General features: G+C 42.6%; 1 protein-coding gene across 2 annotated transcripts; it reads left to right on the plus strand.

The window, feature by feature from the left end:
• The first annotated feature begins 2,315 nt into the window (after positions 1-2,315).
• GSTA4 (glutathione S-transferase alpha 4) lies at positions 2,316-16,854 on the plus strand. Of its 2 annotated transcripts, none has more exons than XM_017671900.3 (7): positions 2,316-2,409; positions 3,324-3,427; positions 9,541-9,592; positions 10,967-11,099; positions 11,886-12,027; positions 13,609-13,740; positions 16,266-16,854. In XM_017671900.3, exons 2-7 carry the CDS (start codon positions 3,338-3,340, stop codon positions 16,386-16,388), a joined length of 672 nt encoding a protein of 223 aa, XP_017527389.1. In that variant the 5' UTR covers positions 2,316-2,409; positions 3,324-3,337; the 3' UTR covers positions 16,389-16,854. The 2 variants fall into 2 exon arrangements, with proteins under 2 accessions (XP_017527389.1, XP_017527388.1); XM_017671899.3 differs by lacking the exon at positions 2,316-2,409 and adding an exon at positions 2,458-2,613.
• The last annotated feature ends 277 nt before the right edge of the window (positions 16,855-17,131 follow it).

Raw genomic sequence — 17,131 nt, forward strand, 5'->3', positions numbered from 1 at the left:
AACAACAATAAAATTCTGTATAGGGCACTCAATGCACAATCATTAATCAATCCCAAGTCTAATTCTCAACAGTCTCCAATCTTCTGAAGCATAACGAACAAGTTCTTACATGGTGAACAAATTCTTACATAGTGAGTAAGTTCTTACATAGTAAACAGTGCAAGGGCAGTCATCACAGAAACTTTCGGTTTTGATCACGCATTATGAACTATAAACAATCAGGTCAAATATGAATATTCGTTTCTTTCTTTTCTTTTTATTGTATCTGTGAGTATTTGATGTTACTGAACCTATTGTAATCACTTCACAGTATATGTAAATCAAACCATCACACTGTATGCTACTCTATGCCAATTATTTCTCAATAAAACTAGGGGGGAAAGATCCCCGTTAGAATAGGGCCTGATACCAGACACCAGTCTTTTATAGCTAAGGCTGAATTTAAGCTGCTTGTTTCCCTCTTTCTGGAGTGTCTACAGGTAAAGCTTCTCTTAAACTGAGATTTAAAGCTCTTAATTTTTGCTTAGGCAATTTTACCTGCTACTGAGTGGGTGGATGAAAGGTTAAAGGTAGGGAGGACATCCCAAGGTCTCTGAAAATACGTCATGTAGGTAGATAGACGCTATAAGATCATCTCAGACGGAGTGACTCCAAGGATCTCTAGGTATAGAATGATCTTAGGGGCTTCCAAAAATAAAATGACCTAAAGGTACCTGTCGTAGAACGGCAAAATTATTGTAACAGGACTTTTTGTTTCTTCACAAGCCTGTGTGATTATAATAGTCATATGCTACTGCCTTGTTTCTCTTTCAGGTAAACAAGATTGCCTGTAACGAGATTGGGGGTTTTATTACCCCTATTTTATATAGGAAGTTGCCATTTTTGCAGGCTAGGAGAAAAATGATAAAATATCAGCAATTTGATGTGGTTCAACCAATTAGAAATAAAGTGGAGATAAATGTTTTGCGCATCATCAAAATTGAATAAAACTTGTCCTATAAAGTTCAAGGTTAATCCTTGTAATAAGATGGATTGGAAGAAAAAAAGTAAAAAATGATCACTTTTAGCAGGGTTGTAAAGTATGACTCCCTGTGTTAAACTGCGTAATCTCTGTGTTAAGTCAGTACAAGAAAGATGTGTGTGTGTGTGTTTGGGGATGAAGAGTGTCATTCTGGACCTTTTTTCCCCTATTCCCTTGGACTGATAATAAATCCTTTACCTTTTACCTTTTTACTGTCTCAGTTTTTCTAACCCATCTTCTTCAAATTCATGATGCTCCTTTAGTTCACACGGTCAGTTAACAGGCCTCTCTCTGACCCCACCACTGACCCAATTCGTTCTGTCAGAGAAATCTACCGAAAATTAAGATCTGATCGTATTAGTTGCAATCCCGCCTTCCAATGTATTCAGAGTCCACAGAGTCTGTTTACTCCATCAGCGCCAACGGGCTTTTCAAGCCAGGTGCTCTCGACAGCCCCCGATTGGTGAAATAAAACAAATAGAAGCTGCCTCTAAAAACAAGGAATAGTTCTGAAGTCCCTATGAAGGCAGTTATTTTTAAGTTTAAAATCCATGAGAATTCTGCGTTCTACTCATTTGATTATTTACCGAATTACTTCTTTGGCCCCTACCAACACCTAGGTGTGTATCTTAAAAAAAAAAAAAAAAAAAAAGGTTTAAAATTGCACTGTCAAAAAAAGGAAGGCAAACTGCCACATGCAGCGCCTCATTTGGATGTGTCTGGAGTCTTGGAAGCTTGACTACCCTACGTTCTCCTACAAATGGACCTTGAGAGCTTGTTTGGAGGTTCTAGCAGGGGAGCGCAGCTACTCGTATACCCTTGACCGAAGAACGGTCCTCCTCTATCGGGGAAGGTCGTCCTCTTCGACCGAGCGCGCAGCTTCGGGAGGGACGCACATGGAGCGGTGAGGGAGGAAGGGGACACCCGCCTAGCCAGCCAGATCAGCCGAATCAACCCTGGCGATCAATGGGGTGACAGATGTCGCAGCCAGATCGCCCTCACATCCGAAAACTCGCGGGTGCTCACAAAGAATATAAACCTAAAGAGAATTTTATCTTTACACATAGGTGTACTAGTTTACCACTCCAGCCCTTTAGCAGGAATTTTTAAGTAATTCAATTTTTACCCCAAATCTAGTCTAGTATTTCAAAGGTCACTTTATCTCTCAAAATGCTAAATTGGTGTAGAAACGGGCACGAATTGGGGCTGTTTTCGTATTGTCCAGAATGCCTTGCAGATGGGTGGGGCATGCAAAACAGTGCTGTCCCTATTGGCCCAGCCTCCTGGAGCCTCGCCCACCGCGGGCGCCCTCTTCAGCCGCGGGTGTGCGGCGCTGCAGACCGCTCACTGCGCGCTTTCTGCGGCTCCCTGCCCCGCGCGGATCCCAGGTCTGTCTGCCTGCCTCCCCTCCCGCCATTGCCCCGCTTCTCGTCTGCCCTCCTCTCCCGGGTCTCTTACCCCATCTGCCATCCCTCACCCTCTCCCCGCTCTCGGTCCTTCTCCCGTCGCCTGCCCTCTGTGCTTTGCGCTCCCGCCCCCTTCTGAGCAGAGTGGGCCTCCTTGGCTGGGGATGGGGTCATTCTTGGCTCTGGGTGCGTATTTCTATTAACCCGCTCTGCGGACTCAATCCTTTGGAAGGCGGGTCGGATCCGCCCCGGGCCGGGCCCACCGTGCGCCGAGCCGGGTCGCGGGATACCCCGGGAGTCCCGTCTCGGGTGACCGAGTCCATGGCTCATCTCCCGGCCTGGGCGGGAGACGAGGGCGACCCGCGGGCAGCCGCCGCAGACGTGACGATAGACGCACGCTTTGCAGACAATAGTCATACTGGGCCTGTCCACCTCCCGGGTGCTGTGACGATCGAGTATGAGGATGCATGTCAAACTATGAATTCTTGCAGAGGTGCCAGTGGGGGCATTATTCCCCTCCACGGCCCTCCGCGTCTTGACTCTCCAGGCCGAATTTGGAAAACTGAGGTTTTCAAGGTCAAAGTATATAATGTTCTGAATCTGTGAAATACCGTGAGGTTAGCTCCACTGTCTTTGCTACAGATGGCCTCAGCTTCCCCAGATCCAGAATAAGAAATCATGAATAGAAACAGTATGGAAGCTAAGGTGGTTGGTTGGTTTTTTTTTTTTTAATGGTGGTATGTTTTTATTTAGTGAGGGAAAATGCAGTAATAATATTTTTAAAAACTAGTTTCTTGTGCCAAAATCCTGAATATTCCTTTAGCCCCTGAGCACTGGGTGAGGCTACGAAATTAAGACTGTTACGTGCGAGGAGCTGCTGCATGTTTTTTTTTCAGAAAGCAGAAAAGCCATGATGGCAGCGAAGCCCAAGCTCCACTACCCGAACGGGAGGGGCCGGATGGAATCCGTAAGATGGGTTTTAGCTGCCGCTGGAGTCGAGGTAACCCCTAAGCTGTCTATTCACAGATTTGTCGTGACTTAGAGACTTTTGAGAAGAACATACATGGTGGAGCCCTGTTCTGGTCCTCTCCCACTGCTATTACAGGCATGCTTCATTGAGTCAGAAGATTCCTTCCTTTCAAGGGTTTTTTTCCTTTATATATAAAATGTAATTGACAGAATTCTATCTTACTTTCGATCCCTTGCTTATTCATTGGCTTCTGATCTACCACCAATAAATATGCATAATTTTTGAGAGAAGGAACGAACCTGAAATTTGCCAGTTACTCCCAGAACTTGTGTGACTTACACAATCCAGAGGTAAATTTCCTGTTTACTTCAATGGCTTCAAACTTAACTGTATATGTGTATGCTTTGCCCCATAGTGTTTTTGTTTTTGTTTTTGTTCTGTTCTTTTAGCTTCTTATTTATGGAAATTTTCAAGTAGGAACAATGGTAGAGAGAACATGACTATGAATTTCAATGTGCCCTTCATCCTTCACAGATTCAACAATCATTAACTGCATGCTAATCTTATTTCATCTATCCCCTCTCCACTTATTTTGTGGGAGTATTTTAAAGCAAAATGCAAACAGCATGTCATTCCATCCATGCGCATTTCATTTTTTATCTCTAAAGACGGGGATTTTAAAACATAACCACAGTACTATTATCACACCCAACAATTTCTTCTTACCATCTAACACTCAGTCTGATTGTCTCAAATGTTTTATTTTATGATTAGTTTATTCCAGTCTGTATCTAGATCAGGTCCACAGGTTGCATTTCGTTTGTTGCTTTCAGCATTTTAAAAATCTGTAACAGTTGCCTCTGCATTAAAAATAAATAAATTATATTTGGGAATAATTTTAGATTTATGGAAGTTACAAAGATATTACTGCATGCTCTCATACAACTACCACTCAGTCTCCCCTGATGATGACATCTTACATTAACCATGTCAAAACTAAGAAATTAGCATTGGTGCATGACTCAACTACAGACTATTCAAATTGAATGAGTTTTTCCACTAATGTCCTTTTACTGTTCCAGGATCCAGCGTATTTCGCCATTAGGTTCCCTTACTCTCTCATCTTTGACAGTTTCTCAGCCTTTCCTGTATTTCACGACCTTGACAGTTTTGAAAAGTATTGGTCAGGTTTCTGATAGTATCCCCCACAGTTTGGGTTTGTCTAACGTTTTTATCATGATTAGTCTGGTGTTTGGGGCTTGGGGGGACAGTGGCACAGAGGTGAAGTCCCCTTCTTGTTGGCATCATATTAGGGGTTCCATGAGCTCTTTCTAGGGCTGTTAAACTTGGTCATTTGGTTAAAAGGTGGTGCCTGCCAGTTTTCTCATTGTAAAGGCACTATTTTCCCCTCTGTTGTTTGAAACTGAATCAATAAGTTCAGCCCACACTCGACCGGATGGTAATTAAGCTCCAGCTCCTCACGGTGGGCAGTATCTGCATTTAGAATTTTTATGTAAGGAGCCTTGTCTTTTTTCCCTCCATTTATTTTTTTATTCAGTCATTGATTTATATGAACTTAAGTATATTTTTTTGTATTTAGGTTATAATCCAATAATACTTTGTTATTTATATTGTCCCGGCTCTAACCACTGTGCCTTTCAGGGTGGCTCTGTGCCCTTTCCGTATAGCCCCATCCTCTCTTTTCTTTTCTCTTTTTTTTTTCTTCAGCCCTTTCTTCCTTTCTGACACTGTGAAGTACTCCAGGCTCATCTTGTATCTTCCTTGCCCTGGCCCTAGAGTCCAGTATTTCTCCACGGAGCCCAAGTCCCTTTTATTAGAAAATGGTATTAGCAGCCACGATCTGGGTGCTATGTGTCTGCATTTGTTTCTAGAGCCGTTTATTTGTGAAAAAAAAATTCTGCCCTACAGAATTTCCCCCATTCTAGATTTGGCTGATTTACCCTCATTGTAACGTATCCTTCTATTATCTATAGTTCCTACAAACAGCTAGTTGTACCCAGAGGTGTGATCAAATCCAGGCTTCCTTCTATCTCTAAATTTTTTTTTCCTGCCAGACTCCATCAGAGGGAAACTGAACATATTTCTATTGCGCAGCATCAGAGGATGTATGACGTCTGTCTCCTTTTCAGCAATGCCGAGCTTGAGCCATGCATTCCAGTGATGTCAGCCTGATCCAAGCAGTATAAATTTTTCTCCATTACCTTTTTAACTAGTGTTTTTCGTAGCTGTTGACCATCACCACTGTTAGGGCTTACATACAAAATCATGATTTTTCTGTATCTTTCATTTTATCTGAATTTGTTAACTGTGCTTCTCATATGAAAAGTAATTTTTCACTTGTTGACTAATTACCTTGAATTACAGTTCTGATAGGAAAGGGAAGGTAAATGCTTGATTCTCTCTTTTTATTAATTTTTCAGAATAACGAGTCATTACCCTAGTAACCAGCAAAGATGACAAATAGTGACTGTTCAGTTTGGGGCTTCGTTTTTTGTTTGTTTGGGTTGGGTTTTGGTTTCTTTCCTTATCATATCGTCATACCTTTTTATACAGTGTTTTATAATTTTCTAAATTAGTTGATTTCATTTTTATATGCAAATTCTTACTTCTCACATCTCTTGAGAATTTTGAAGGCCTGATGGTCCTGGGCTCCCAGTTACACAGGGGCAGCAGTTGCTGAATCTGAGGAAGGACTGCCACTATAGACGGACCTTTCTAGTTCAATAGTCCCCATCATTCCCTGGTGTCTCAGGATTATTTTCCAATTGTCTGAAGCAGAGAGTGAAAAAATTCTAAGTGCCATAACTTGAACCTGGATGGCTTATTTATGTCACCTAACACTTGTTTTGCTTCTGAGTTTGCAAATCTGGCTTATTTAATAAGTTTTGCAATGGACATCTCATATGTGCATGTAATATAATCCTTTGTCAGGTCTTCTCTTTCCCCTGTCTTCATTCTGCCCTGTCCCCCTTGCTCTATGAGTCAAGATTCTTTGTCACAATAATAGAAACCAATCCAAAGTCAGTTAAACAAAGAAGAGCATGTGTCATAAGACCCACCTACCATAGATCAGCCACAGTGGGCAGGCAGGTGGGTAGGATAATTAGCCCAGCTTGGGTTTTGATCCCACCCCTCTGACTAGGGTGGAGGGAGCTAGATTGGCCTCTCTGGATAGGGCTGACCACATGGTTAACAGAAAAAATATCCAAAAGCTAGTATTGGGAGTCCCCTCCCCATTTCTTTGCTAAAACACATTTTTAGCCCAGTTTGTGCTCATATAGATCTGAAACAGGAGGGCTGGCTGGCAGCCACTGGATGCGTTCATTATACCTTATGTCATAGTATTAGATTAAGCCTGACATGAAAAGCACACACGTCTGAGTAACTAGGTCATTAAAACTTGCGGAAAGGCAGCCTGTTCTAATTCAGGGAGTCAGTGTCCTCTGACCTCTGTCTCTGTCGCCTGGTTGGAGTCCTTAAACAGTGTTGCTTCTTCACTGCCTGGGGCTTTAGTTGCCTGAAGGTAGCCCAGAAAACAAGCCTGAGCCCCCTTGCTAAGAGGGAACACGCGTGAAGAGGAGACTTAAGGGCCACACACTCCTAATTCAGGACTTCTGGGCAGTTCCCTTAGAACTGAAAGTGTTGAAAAGGGAGTGCTGGGGTGTGCAAGAGGCAGTTCTCTGGAGAGTGCTACGTGGGAACAGTGCCCTGGTTAGGAGACAAAGACAAATGACTGTACATGGAAACCTGGACGCTGTGTTCTGTCCTTACAGCCTCAAGCAATACTGAGAATACGGTCACCATGCTCCCTCCGAGCTCTGTCTGTGATTCTCTCCCTTTTCCTCCATTCCAGCACCAGCTTCTCACTGATCACTGGTTTTATACAGTTTGACACAGAGTGTCTCTAGTGAGAGATGGCACACATTTTATAGATTGTTCCCAGAAGTCAAAAACCAGAATCAGAACCATTTGGAAGGACTTGTTTTAAAAAATGTCTATTTCCACTCTCTCCCATCTCCTGACTGTGAATCTCAGAGGGGAGTGCCTGGCTCTCACTCGGAACCCCTGTCACTTTTTTATGTGCTTTAAATGATCACGGTGACAAAAGTTTGAGAGCAGTAGTGTGGAGGGAGCACCACTCCCAGCACTTCTGAACAGCTAGGTGTTTGGACGGATGCCCCGAACATTCTTGCCCTGAAGCCACTGCTCAGAGGGCACCAGGTGGAGTTCCTGAGGATGCTGAGGCCCCTCTCCTCACGCCACGAGGATCCTGGCCAGTAGGAGAAGCTCTGCCTCTATCCTAGTTCAGCCCCCAAGCCAGCTAGTTGAGATGGAGGAAGGGAGGACTCCTGATCCCGTGCCATCAGCTCTGACCCCCATCCCATGATTGGGGGAGCAGCACAGGGACAGACACAGGTGGGGAACCATCCCGGAACGGGGTGAGAGGAGGCCTCCTCTTTCCCACAGGAAGCACCTTAGTGCCTTAGAACACACTGTGTAATGTCAGGAGAGGAAGTTGTTTTCACTGTTTCTTTTTTTCCGCCCCAAGTTGTAAATCTGAAAACTTTCAAACCTACAGCAAAGGTGTAATAGTATAACGGACACCTTTCAACTAGATTCACCAGGGACTAGTATTTGACTGCGTTTGCTCCCTCCTTCCACCCCACCCCGCCCCCGCCCTGCCTCTCTGCTTTTTTATTCTCAGTCATTAACAGCAAGTAGAAGACATCAGCATGTCTCTTCCTCCTAAGAAAGAATAATGATTCTAATAACCACAGTATTGCCACCAATAAGAAAATTAATACTAGTTTTACAAAATCTACTATGTAATGCATATTCAAAGTTCCCTGTTGTCCCCCAAATGTCTCTGTAACTGTTATTTATCTATCTAGCGGTTATAATTATCCCCCACAATCCAGGATCTAATCAAGATTCAGGCATTTGGTGGTTCTGCCTTTTTGGCTCTTTATCTAGAACAGCACATGCTCTTTTTTTCTTTTGTACCCTTGACCTGACAGAAAAGGAATGTGTGAAGGAGAAATTGAATCTCTTGCGTGAATTTCTGTCAACAAAGAGCCAGTTATGTGACTTAGAAACACCAAATTGCATAAAGGAGAGTTAGCAGAGGAGGGCCGAAGTCAAACCTCCTTTAAATAAAGCTTTTTCCTTGAAGAATGGAGCTCATGTTTTTGGTCCGGAAGTGAATAGGTGTGTAGAAACAGGAGCCAGCCAAGTGGTAAAGACTGCAGAGTGGGAATGACAGAGGCAGACAAATCCCCCAAACCCTTTCCAGAACCTTGCACACCCACATGATGTTTAAAAAAAAAAAAATGAAGTTGTCCGTAAGCCTGAGAGTCCAGGCCATTTTTGTGACAGTGTCCCACGTTGCGGATATGCCTCACGTTCCCGTGCACTTAGACCCAGATTAAATGTTTCTGGCCATGTTTTTACTGTGTCTCTGTCCTTCTCATTGTATAACAGCAGGAAGCCCACCGTGTCTCAGAGTGGCCCCCAGTAGGGAGCCAAGTTTGGTCCCTTGGTTAGATAGTTGGTGAGATCTCCAGATCTTTCCATCCCAAAGATACATTTTTCCTTGGTCATACTTAAGTTGTTTGAATATTCTGTGTATGACAACTCAATGAGTTCAGCATCAACTGTGATCCTTATCAGAATCGGTTATTACACTGTAGGTTGCAAATTGGCGACTTCCTAATTTTATCATTGGCTAACACTAATTCGAGCTTTCCCTCCCCTCCTTTTTAAAAAAATGTCATCACTGATGGATGCAGGGATTTTTTTGTTGGTGTGCATTATTACATGTACCTGACATTGCTCGTTCTGATGCTCGATTTATCCCAAGCCTGGCTAGGGAGTCCCGCCGCAGGAGTCTGCATGCCTATCTTACTCGTCTTTGCGTGCTTCCTTGCTTTCTGATGGAGCCGAATCAACCTTTCCTCCTGGAAGCCCACGTTTCTTTTAGTGCCCAGTGATACTTAGAAACCAAGATGTGGGTGCTAAATGCTTTTTTTCTCTCTGCTTCTGAGGCACTTTAACTTGGTGTTTTCAGTCCTATCCTGCAATGACATGTACCTTCTTTGGGTGGGTTTTTTTTTTGTATTTAGTTTGATGAAGAATTCTTAGAAACAAAAGAACAGCTGCAGAGGTTGCAGGATGGTGAGTATGGGGATGAAACAACTGTCGGTGATACTGATTTTGTTTCTTAACCATCCAGTGTCATATGGGGGAGGGCAAAGACTCTGCTGACACTGGGCATTCAGAGCAGTGTCCTAAAACCAGACGAGCAAGAGGGAATAATAGCCGAAAATGGTAGAAAATGGCCTGCTATTCAGTAAGAGCGAGCAAAGGGAGAAGCACCCGAAGGAATGGCCCGTCTCCATCCCTTTCTCCTCCTCGGCCCTCCTCCCACCTCTTTTTCCCCTTTCTTCCTCTCCTTTCTCCCTTTCCTCCTCATCTCCTTGATTATCTGAGACATTGGAACCTGCTTGAAGTATACAGATAGAAATTCCCATTTACAACTGGGCTGCATTTCTGAAGTAAATACCAAACAAATGGAATCAATGAAAAGCCCCCCTTTTACTCCCGGTCGACACTGTCCACACCCAGGCCCCATAAGCAATCCCTAGCAGCCCTGTGAGCGGCCTTTTCCCAGCCATCAGCAGGGTCCCCAAGCCTGAGTGCAGGCTCCCTAGAGAGGGGCCGGCTCTGCAGGACTGTAACGTCATCCTTCATGCGTGACACTGGTCTGACAGCCCTAGGCATGTGCGGAGTACCCACCTCCCCTCCACCCTCCTGTGCCCCCGACCCTTGGTGCCCGTGGAGGGCTGGGCTATGTCCTGTACGTGCATCTCTCCCCAGAGCTTGGTATGTGGAAGGTGGTTGATAACAGGTTTGTTGAAGAAACCAATGAGTTGCTTTTTAACCAGTGACGGGCAACTTGATAGTAAGTAGTCTGTGGCTCTGGAAAAGAAAAACCGGTGAATATACATGAGTATCAATAGGTGACTTAGGTTTCCTTATCAGACTGGCTTCAGCAGTGCAGTTGGTAGAACATTCTACAGCGATGGAGATGTTCTGTGCCGCACAGTGCAGTCCAGCAGCCGCTCACCACAGGGGCCAGCTGAGCACTTGAAATGGGTCTAAGTGTGACTAAGGAACTGAACTTTAAAATTTTTTAAATATTGATTAATTTAAATTTAGGTCTAACCAGACACATATAGCTATTGGCCACCAAACTGGCCAGCTCAGCTCTTAAGAGCTCTTTCCTACCTTCTTCCCCTTATCACTATGGGTAGCTGTTCCCTGGAATGAAAGTTAAAGAAAAGAAGGTTTGAAACCATGCTAGTTTTTTGGCTTCTTTTATGGCTAAGTCTGCATTCCTGAAGGTAGTTGAGGCTGTCTGTCATCAGGGAGCTTTGCATTATGTCCTAAGGCTATGGTGCCAATGTCCCTTTTAATTCAATAGAGCATCTTTTTAGGGGTTGGGGGACCAGGAAGAGATCACTTCTAACTCTGGGCTTCTGATCTCAGGTAACCACCTGCTGTTCCAGCAAGTGCCAATGGTCGAAATTGATGGGATGAAGTTGGTGCAGACGCGAAGCATCCTCCACTACATAGCGGACAAGCACCATCTCTTTGGCAAGGACCTCAAGGAGAGAACCTTGTACTGTGGCCCTTCTCGCATGTTCTCACTTGTCAGCTACTGATGCCCTAGCTGGTTTCAGCAGCACACCCCGTCTACTTTATGTCTTGTATCGTTAGTGTGAACAGGGAACAAAAAGTTGGAAAATCAGTACAGAGATACTGGATCCTGTATCTGGGGTGTGACTATTTCAGGTTTCAACATATTTAAATTTATTATCATCAAATATTAGGAACAGGAAGCTGCTGTGACTTTCAGGGCCTGGGAAACTGTGCCTTGGGCTATAATTTTAAATTCAGAGTCTGGCCCGTCTACCTCCTAGATGCACGATACTGGGCAAAGTGCTAGTAAGTTCCAGGGTCCTGATGAGTTTCCCATATGATGGGATAACAATAGCACATTCCTCATAATGTCATAGGATTCACTGGAATTTGGATATTTCCAGATACTGGATAATTTAGCATCATGCCTGGTACATACTGAGCATTCCACAAATGATATCACTGCTTTTATAAATGTGGAATTCCACCCACAGCGAGCATTGGTGCTGGGATCAGGAGGGGGGCAGGAGAGAGAGGGCAGCCATGACTATTATCCTTTCTGATTTGGGACAGATTTTCCTAAAGGAGTTTTCTAAATTACAATTAGACTTGACTTTGCATATGTGCTCTTAAGAGACAGGTGTAGATAAGTGCTTATTGGTACTTAAGTTGCCGGGGCCTTAAGAGAAAAGTACTCTGAATGGTTAGTTGTGGAAGTTGGTGAGTTCGAAGCAGAGGAAACTGAAAACACTGTTTTTGTTTTAAGGATTGACATGTACGTGGAGGCAACACTAGATCTGCTGGAGCTGATTATCATGCATCCTTTCCTAAAACCAGATGATCAACAAAAGGAAGTGGTTAACATGGCCCAGAAGGCTATCATTAGATACTTCCCTGTGTTTGAAAAGGTAGGTGGCAGGGAAGCCTATAAATGCAGGATAACCAGGTCCAAGGGAGCTGCCACTAATATCCATGCAGGGAAGTGTAAAGCCAGGCTGTTGGACTAACCTCACTGACAGCAGCCATCAGCACAAAGTCAGGATGTCTTGGAGCCCCTTAGACTTTACCAGGACCAGGGGTTCACCACACGTGTGCATTATCATGCCTTACATTCCACCTGGTGGAAAAGCAAAAAAGACTTCATTCATTCATTCTTTCATCCCACAGATATCTGTGGAGCAGCCTACTTGGTGGTTGGGCATAAGAGAAGAACCATTGCTGTTTTATTTCTCTTCTTTTCCTTGTTACCTGTTTTGTTGTTTTCTTTGTATGTTATTATATCTGCATTTCTGAGATTCAGGCTCCTCTTTTCCTCAACTGAGAGGAATTGTTTTAAATGTTTTGATTAAAAAACAAAAGAAGAAAATGTGAAAATATGAAATTGGCGAACCTCCTCTGGTCCTCTTTGTGGAATTAGATAAAAGAAGGAGAGGTATCATCTGGGTTTTTCTGTCACTGGGTTTCATGGTCTCTTGTCCAAATGGACACTTGGTGAATGTGCAGTATGATAATGCAGAAATGTGGGGTGACAAGGTAGTAGGTGCCTCGGTGAAAGGTCACTGCTGGGTCTTACGTCCCAGTGGGCCAGACCTTGTCAGGGCTCCTCCCAACACATGAGCAAAAAATTGTGACCCCCTCATTTTACACATAATGGATCAGTCACAGAGAGATTGAGTGACATGCCCAAGGTCAGGAGCCAAGATTGAAACCCTGGCCCCTTACTGTAACTGGATTCATTGTGCTCCCCCACTCTGGTTCCAGTAGCTGTGTTTGATTTGGAGTCGTATGTACAGTCTCTGGCAGGCACATGCGTGCACACGCGCACACACAGGTACTCGCACTTGTGAGCGGGCATCCAAGAGTTCACTGCAAAGGCGTTCTTCCCTCTCACACCACTATTCCCTGCCTCTCCCTGATCATCACCTGTTCCTGTGACTTTCTGCGCCTATGTGTGACTCTCAAAACAGGAGTCAAGATAAACTGTCATGCTTTTAATATTCTCTGTTTTGGAAGATGGGAAAGAAAGCTTGCTTTTTTTATAATCATGTCCAGTTTGTGACTATGAGTCCTGATGTTTGTAGAAATAGAACTGGCAAAGAGATCAGACCTTTGGAGAGGTCCTCTTCCCCACTCCTTAACATCACATTCCCCCAGCCACCTGAGTTTGCATCAGGACTAATTCATTTCTGTAGACACTTTTATGGAATAGGTGCATCTGTTTAAAGCACTGGATGCTAAATCCAGAATTAATATTTCCTTCCTGTTTTCAGTGTCTCATTCTGATATAAAGCAGTTATATAATAATGCTTTCATGTCTACGCCTTTTCTGCTCTTTCTCTGTCCCATATAGGGAGCTTCCTTATTTCTCAGAGGATCAAAGGACAAGGCTGTAGTTTGACCTTTTCTCAGATACTGCACTGATTCAATAGCTTCATTCAGTTCTCCATGTGGAGTATTATTGACCAGTGTGAAACATTAACATCCTACAGGTTTTAAGGGATCATGGACAGAGGTTTCTCGTTGGTGATCAGCTGAGCCTTGCAGACGTGATTCTACTCCAAACCATTTTGGCTCTAGAAGAGAAAATCCCTAACATCCTGTCTGCGTTTCCTCACCTTCAGGTAAATAAAACATGTTTTAGAAGATTGGCTCAGAGCTCTGAGGCCTTCCTTGGATGTCTGTTGGCTGGCTGTGTGTGTGCGAGTTTTTGTTTTTTTTGTAGATTCAAGTTAGTAAAAGGAAATGAAGGTACAGACTTGAAATTTTTTTCTGCTCCCCACATCCTTAAGAGCTGTAAGATCATTTACACGTGAAAGAAGTTTTGCCTTCATTTTGTTACCTAACTACACTCTTGGGACAAACTTCACACACAGTTTGCCTACAGGGACTTGCCATACAGGAATCGCAGGGACAGGGTGCTCCTCAGCCACTCGTGCCATATGTCCTGACCCGAGAGCTGGACAGTCAGGCTCAGAAAGGCTCATGGTCAGCGTGTGGCTGTCAGGGTGTGGCTCCCAGTCTCCAAAGTAACGTGGCCTCAGATTGGAAATGCTGGAGCCTGAGTTCTGAGTGCCAGTGAGAGACACCCCAAACCTCACCCCAAAGCATTCCCTCTGTCTTATTCCCAGAACTTCCAAGGAGAGACGTGTGTGGCTTCTCTTATTCCTCGGCATTATTGTGACAGGATTGATGATGGAAGTTTAGAAATTATTCCTTCCACATATAAATAAGGAAATAGAGACCTAGATAAAAAAGTCAGTAGCCAAGATGGCCTACTTAGTGGGTGCCTGAATTTTGTCTGCAATCTTAGCTTTTATCTCCAAGTCTAGTGGGCTTGGTGGGTGGCAAACTGCGGTCTCCCTCCCAGGCCACATAAGGCCTGCCACCTGGTTTTGTACAGCTCTTGAGTTGAGAATAGCTTTCACATTTTTAAATGGTTGGAAAATACCAAAAGAGCAATAATATTTCATGACACATGAAATTTTATGAAGTTAAAATTTCAGCATCTGTAAATAAGGTGATTGGCACAAGCTTATTAAAACGTGCATTCATTCATGCATTGTCTAAAGGAGTTTTTGTGCTTCCAAAGCAGAGTTGACCAGTTCTCATAAAGACTATATGGTCTGCAAAGCCTAAAGTGCTTGCTGACTGGTCCTTTATAGGACAGGGTTGCCAATCCTTTATATAGACCAAATTTGACACATCTATGACCAAGTTACCAAAAGCCAAGAGAGAGACACACTAAATCTCCAGAGTAACATACATACATTAAAAAAAAATACTTTTTGCACATCGTGTAGACATCATTTTGAAATATTAATGAGGACATACATGCGCCCAGAAAATGAGACTAGAAATCTTCAGCAAGGCAAATAGCCACTCTGTCGTTTAGCTATCTGTTCATTTCCTCTGGTAGATAAAGAGATGAACATTCTTTAATTTGACTTAAATACCAGTAGGTCCCTGAAGTAACCGAGGTACCTGTTGGTATTTTCCTTCTGTGGTGCTAACATATTTTTTTTAAACCCCAGGCACATCTCTGTAAATACAATTTTAATTTCTTATCAGATCGAGCATCAGTATTAAAGGACTTCAAAATCTAGCACCAGATCTGTGTTGAACTAAAGGGTCATTCCTGCATTGATTAAAGGGTAAAAAAAAAATCAAATGTCACAAAAGTTTTATTAAACATGGTAAGTGCAAATCCCAGGTAAATATTGAAATGATAAATCCTATGGAACAAGCTTCTAAATATTGGTAATAATACAAATAGTTCAAATAAGCAATAAAAAGATTTTTTTATTTACATAGAACTGTTAAAGTAATATTAGTGATGTATGTATGTATGTATGTTTGTATGTGTGTGCATGCTTAATTAAGGCTGTGTGCTTTGTCCATAATAGACATTTAATAAATAGTAGCTTTTTAAATAAATGTCCTCTTTGAAATATTTTAATATAGTAACTATATATGATGGATATATACATCATCATGTAATTCAAATGTTTCACTAGATCTAATGGACTTTGCCTCTCATTTACCAAAAATTGGTAAGATTTGACTTTATGAGTGAAAAATCTGATTTTTTTCTTCCATTCCACTTTACACAAATACCTGATATAGGATAAAAAAAAATGTATCTGGCTATCTCCCACACATAGCCAGAAAGCAGATCCATTTACTAATAAGAGTAAAAAAGCTCAAGGAAGCTGAATCTTAAAATGTAAACTGTACCATCTGTTCACTTTTAAAAAGTTTTATTTAAATTATTCAGGCATTTTCTCTGAGCAGATCAGTATATTTGAAGTACTTCCATGCCTTTAATTCCTTTTTTCCTCTTGAAGCAAGTATTATCTTATTCTAGGTATCTTTTTAATTTTACTATCTCTGAAAAGAGTTCACATCTTGGTGTGCTATGAGATTTGCATAAAGCCTGGTCTAGATTTCAGCCGTTGTTGGCAGAGATTGTAAATAATCATCCCGAGAGATCAGACCCTAAACAGATGCAGGGTTCTGGTTCTGACTGGATTCCCACCATAAATAGTTACTGCACCAACTTTGATGGGCCACTTTGTGCGACGGTATTTTCAAGTAACCAGAACCTTTGCTGCCAACCTTTTGCGTGTTCTTTTTTTTTTTTTTTAAGGAGTTTTCAGTGAAAATAAGTAATGTCCCTACAATTAAGAAATTTCTTGAACCGGGCAGCAAGAAGAAGCCACCTCCAGATGACATCTATGTGAGAACCGTCTACAACATCTTTATGCCCTAAAACAGCATATACACCTGTGAGTGAGAACTAGCACCTGGAGGCTGCTGGGTCTACAGCAGTAGCTTATTTGATACCAGGCTGCTTGATCCCAGCTCTGTCATGTGCAGTGTATAGTTGTTCCTAAGTTGGGTCTTTCATGTCAAAGAGATCTCTTCTAGAAACATTAACATTGTTTCATCCATTGAAAAACTGTTTTGACACCATTTTCTGAAAACCTTTTTGAAAAGACTGGCATTTAGATCTGGTCTGGCTACCCATTTCCCGAGAAGGATGGGCAGGGACCTCATGTTCCCCTCTCAGCTTCTTTTCTCCTCTCCTTATCCCATTTTAAACCCCTCCTGTCTCTTCCTAATTTTTAAGGTCTAATAGCAGTAGAATATCTAGTGAGTAACTCTCAGCTGTAATAAATCCACGTCAGTAATGAATATGGTCAATATTAACCAAAATAAAGAGTTTACAAATCATTGTCCTGATGTTAGACTTTTTAAATTAAAATTTTCAGGATATATAATACATTTACATGGTTGAGTGTATTATTAAAAAAAACAGAAAAGTATTAAAGACTGTACAGTGGGAAGTGTTCTTTTCAGCTCACCCTGCCCTCCAGGTACCTGATTCTGCTCCCCAGACAGACACACTTAATATTTGTATATCTCTCTAGTTATATTTGACACATGTATAAGAAAATATAGATATATATTACTTTGATCCTCTTACCACCCAAATGGTTATTTACTACCCAA

Source organism: Manis javanica, chromosome 16, assembly GCF_040802235.1.
Source record: "Manis javanica isolate MJ-LG chromosome 16, MJ_LKY, whole genome shotgun sequence".
Lineage (NCBI taxonomy): Eukaryota > Metazoa > Chordata > Mammalia > Pholidota > Manidae > Manis > Manis javanica.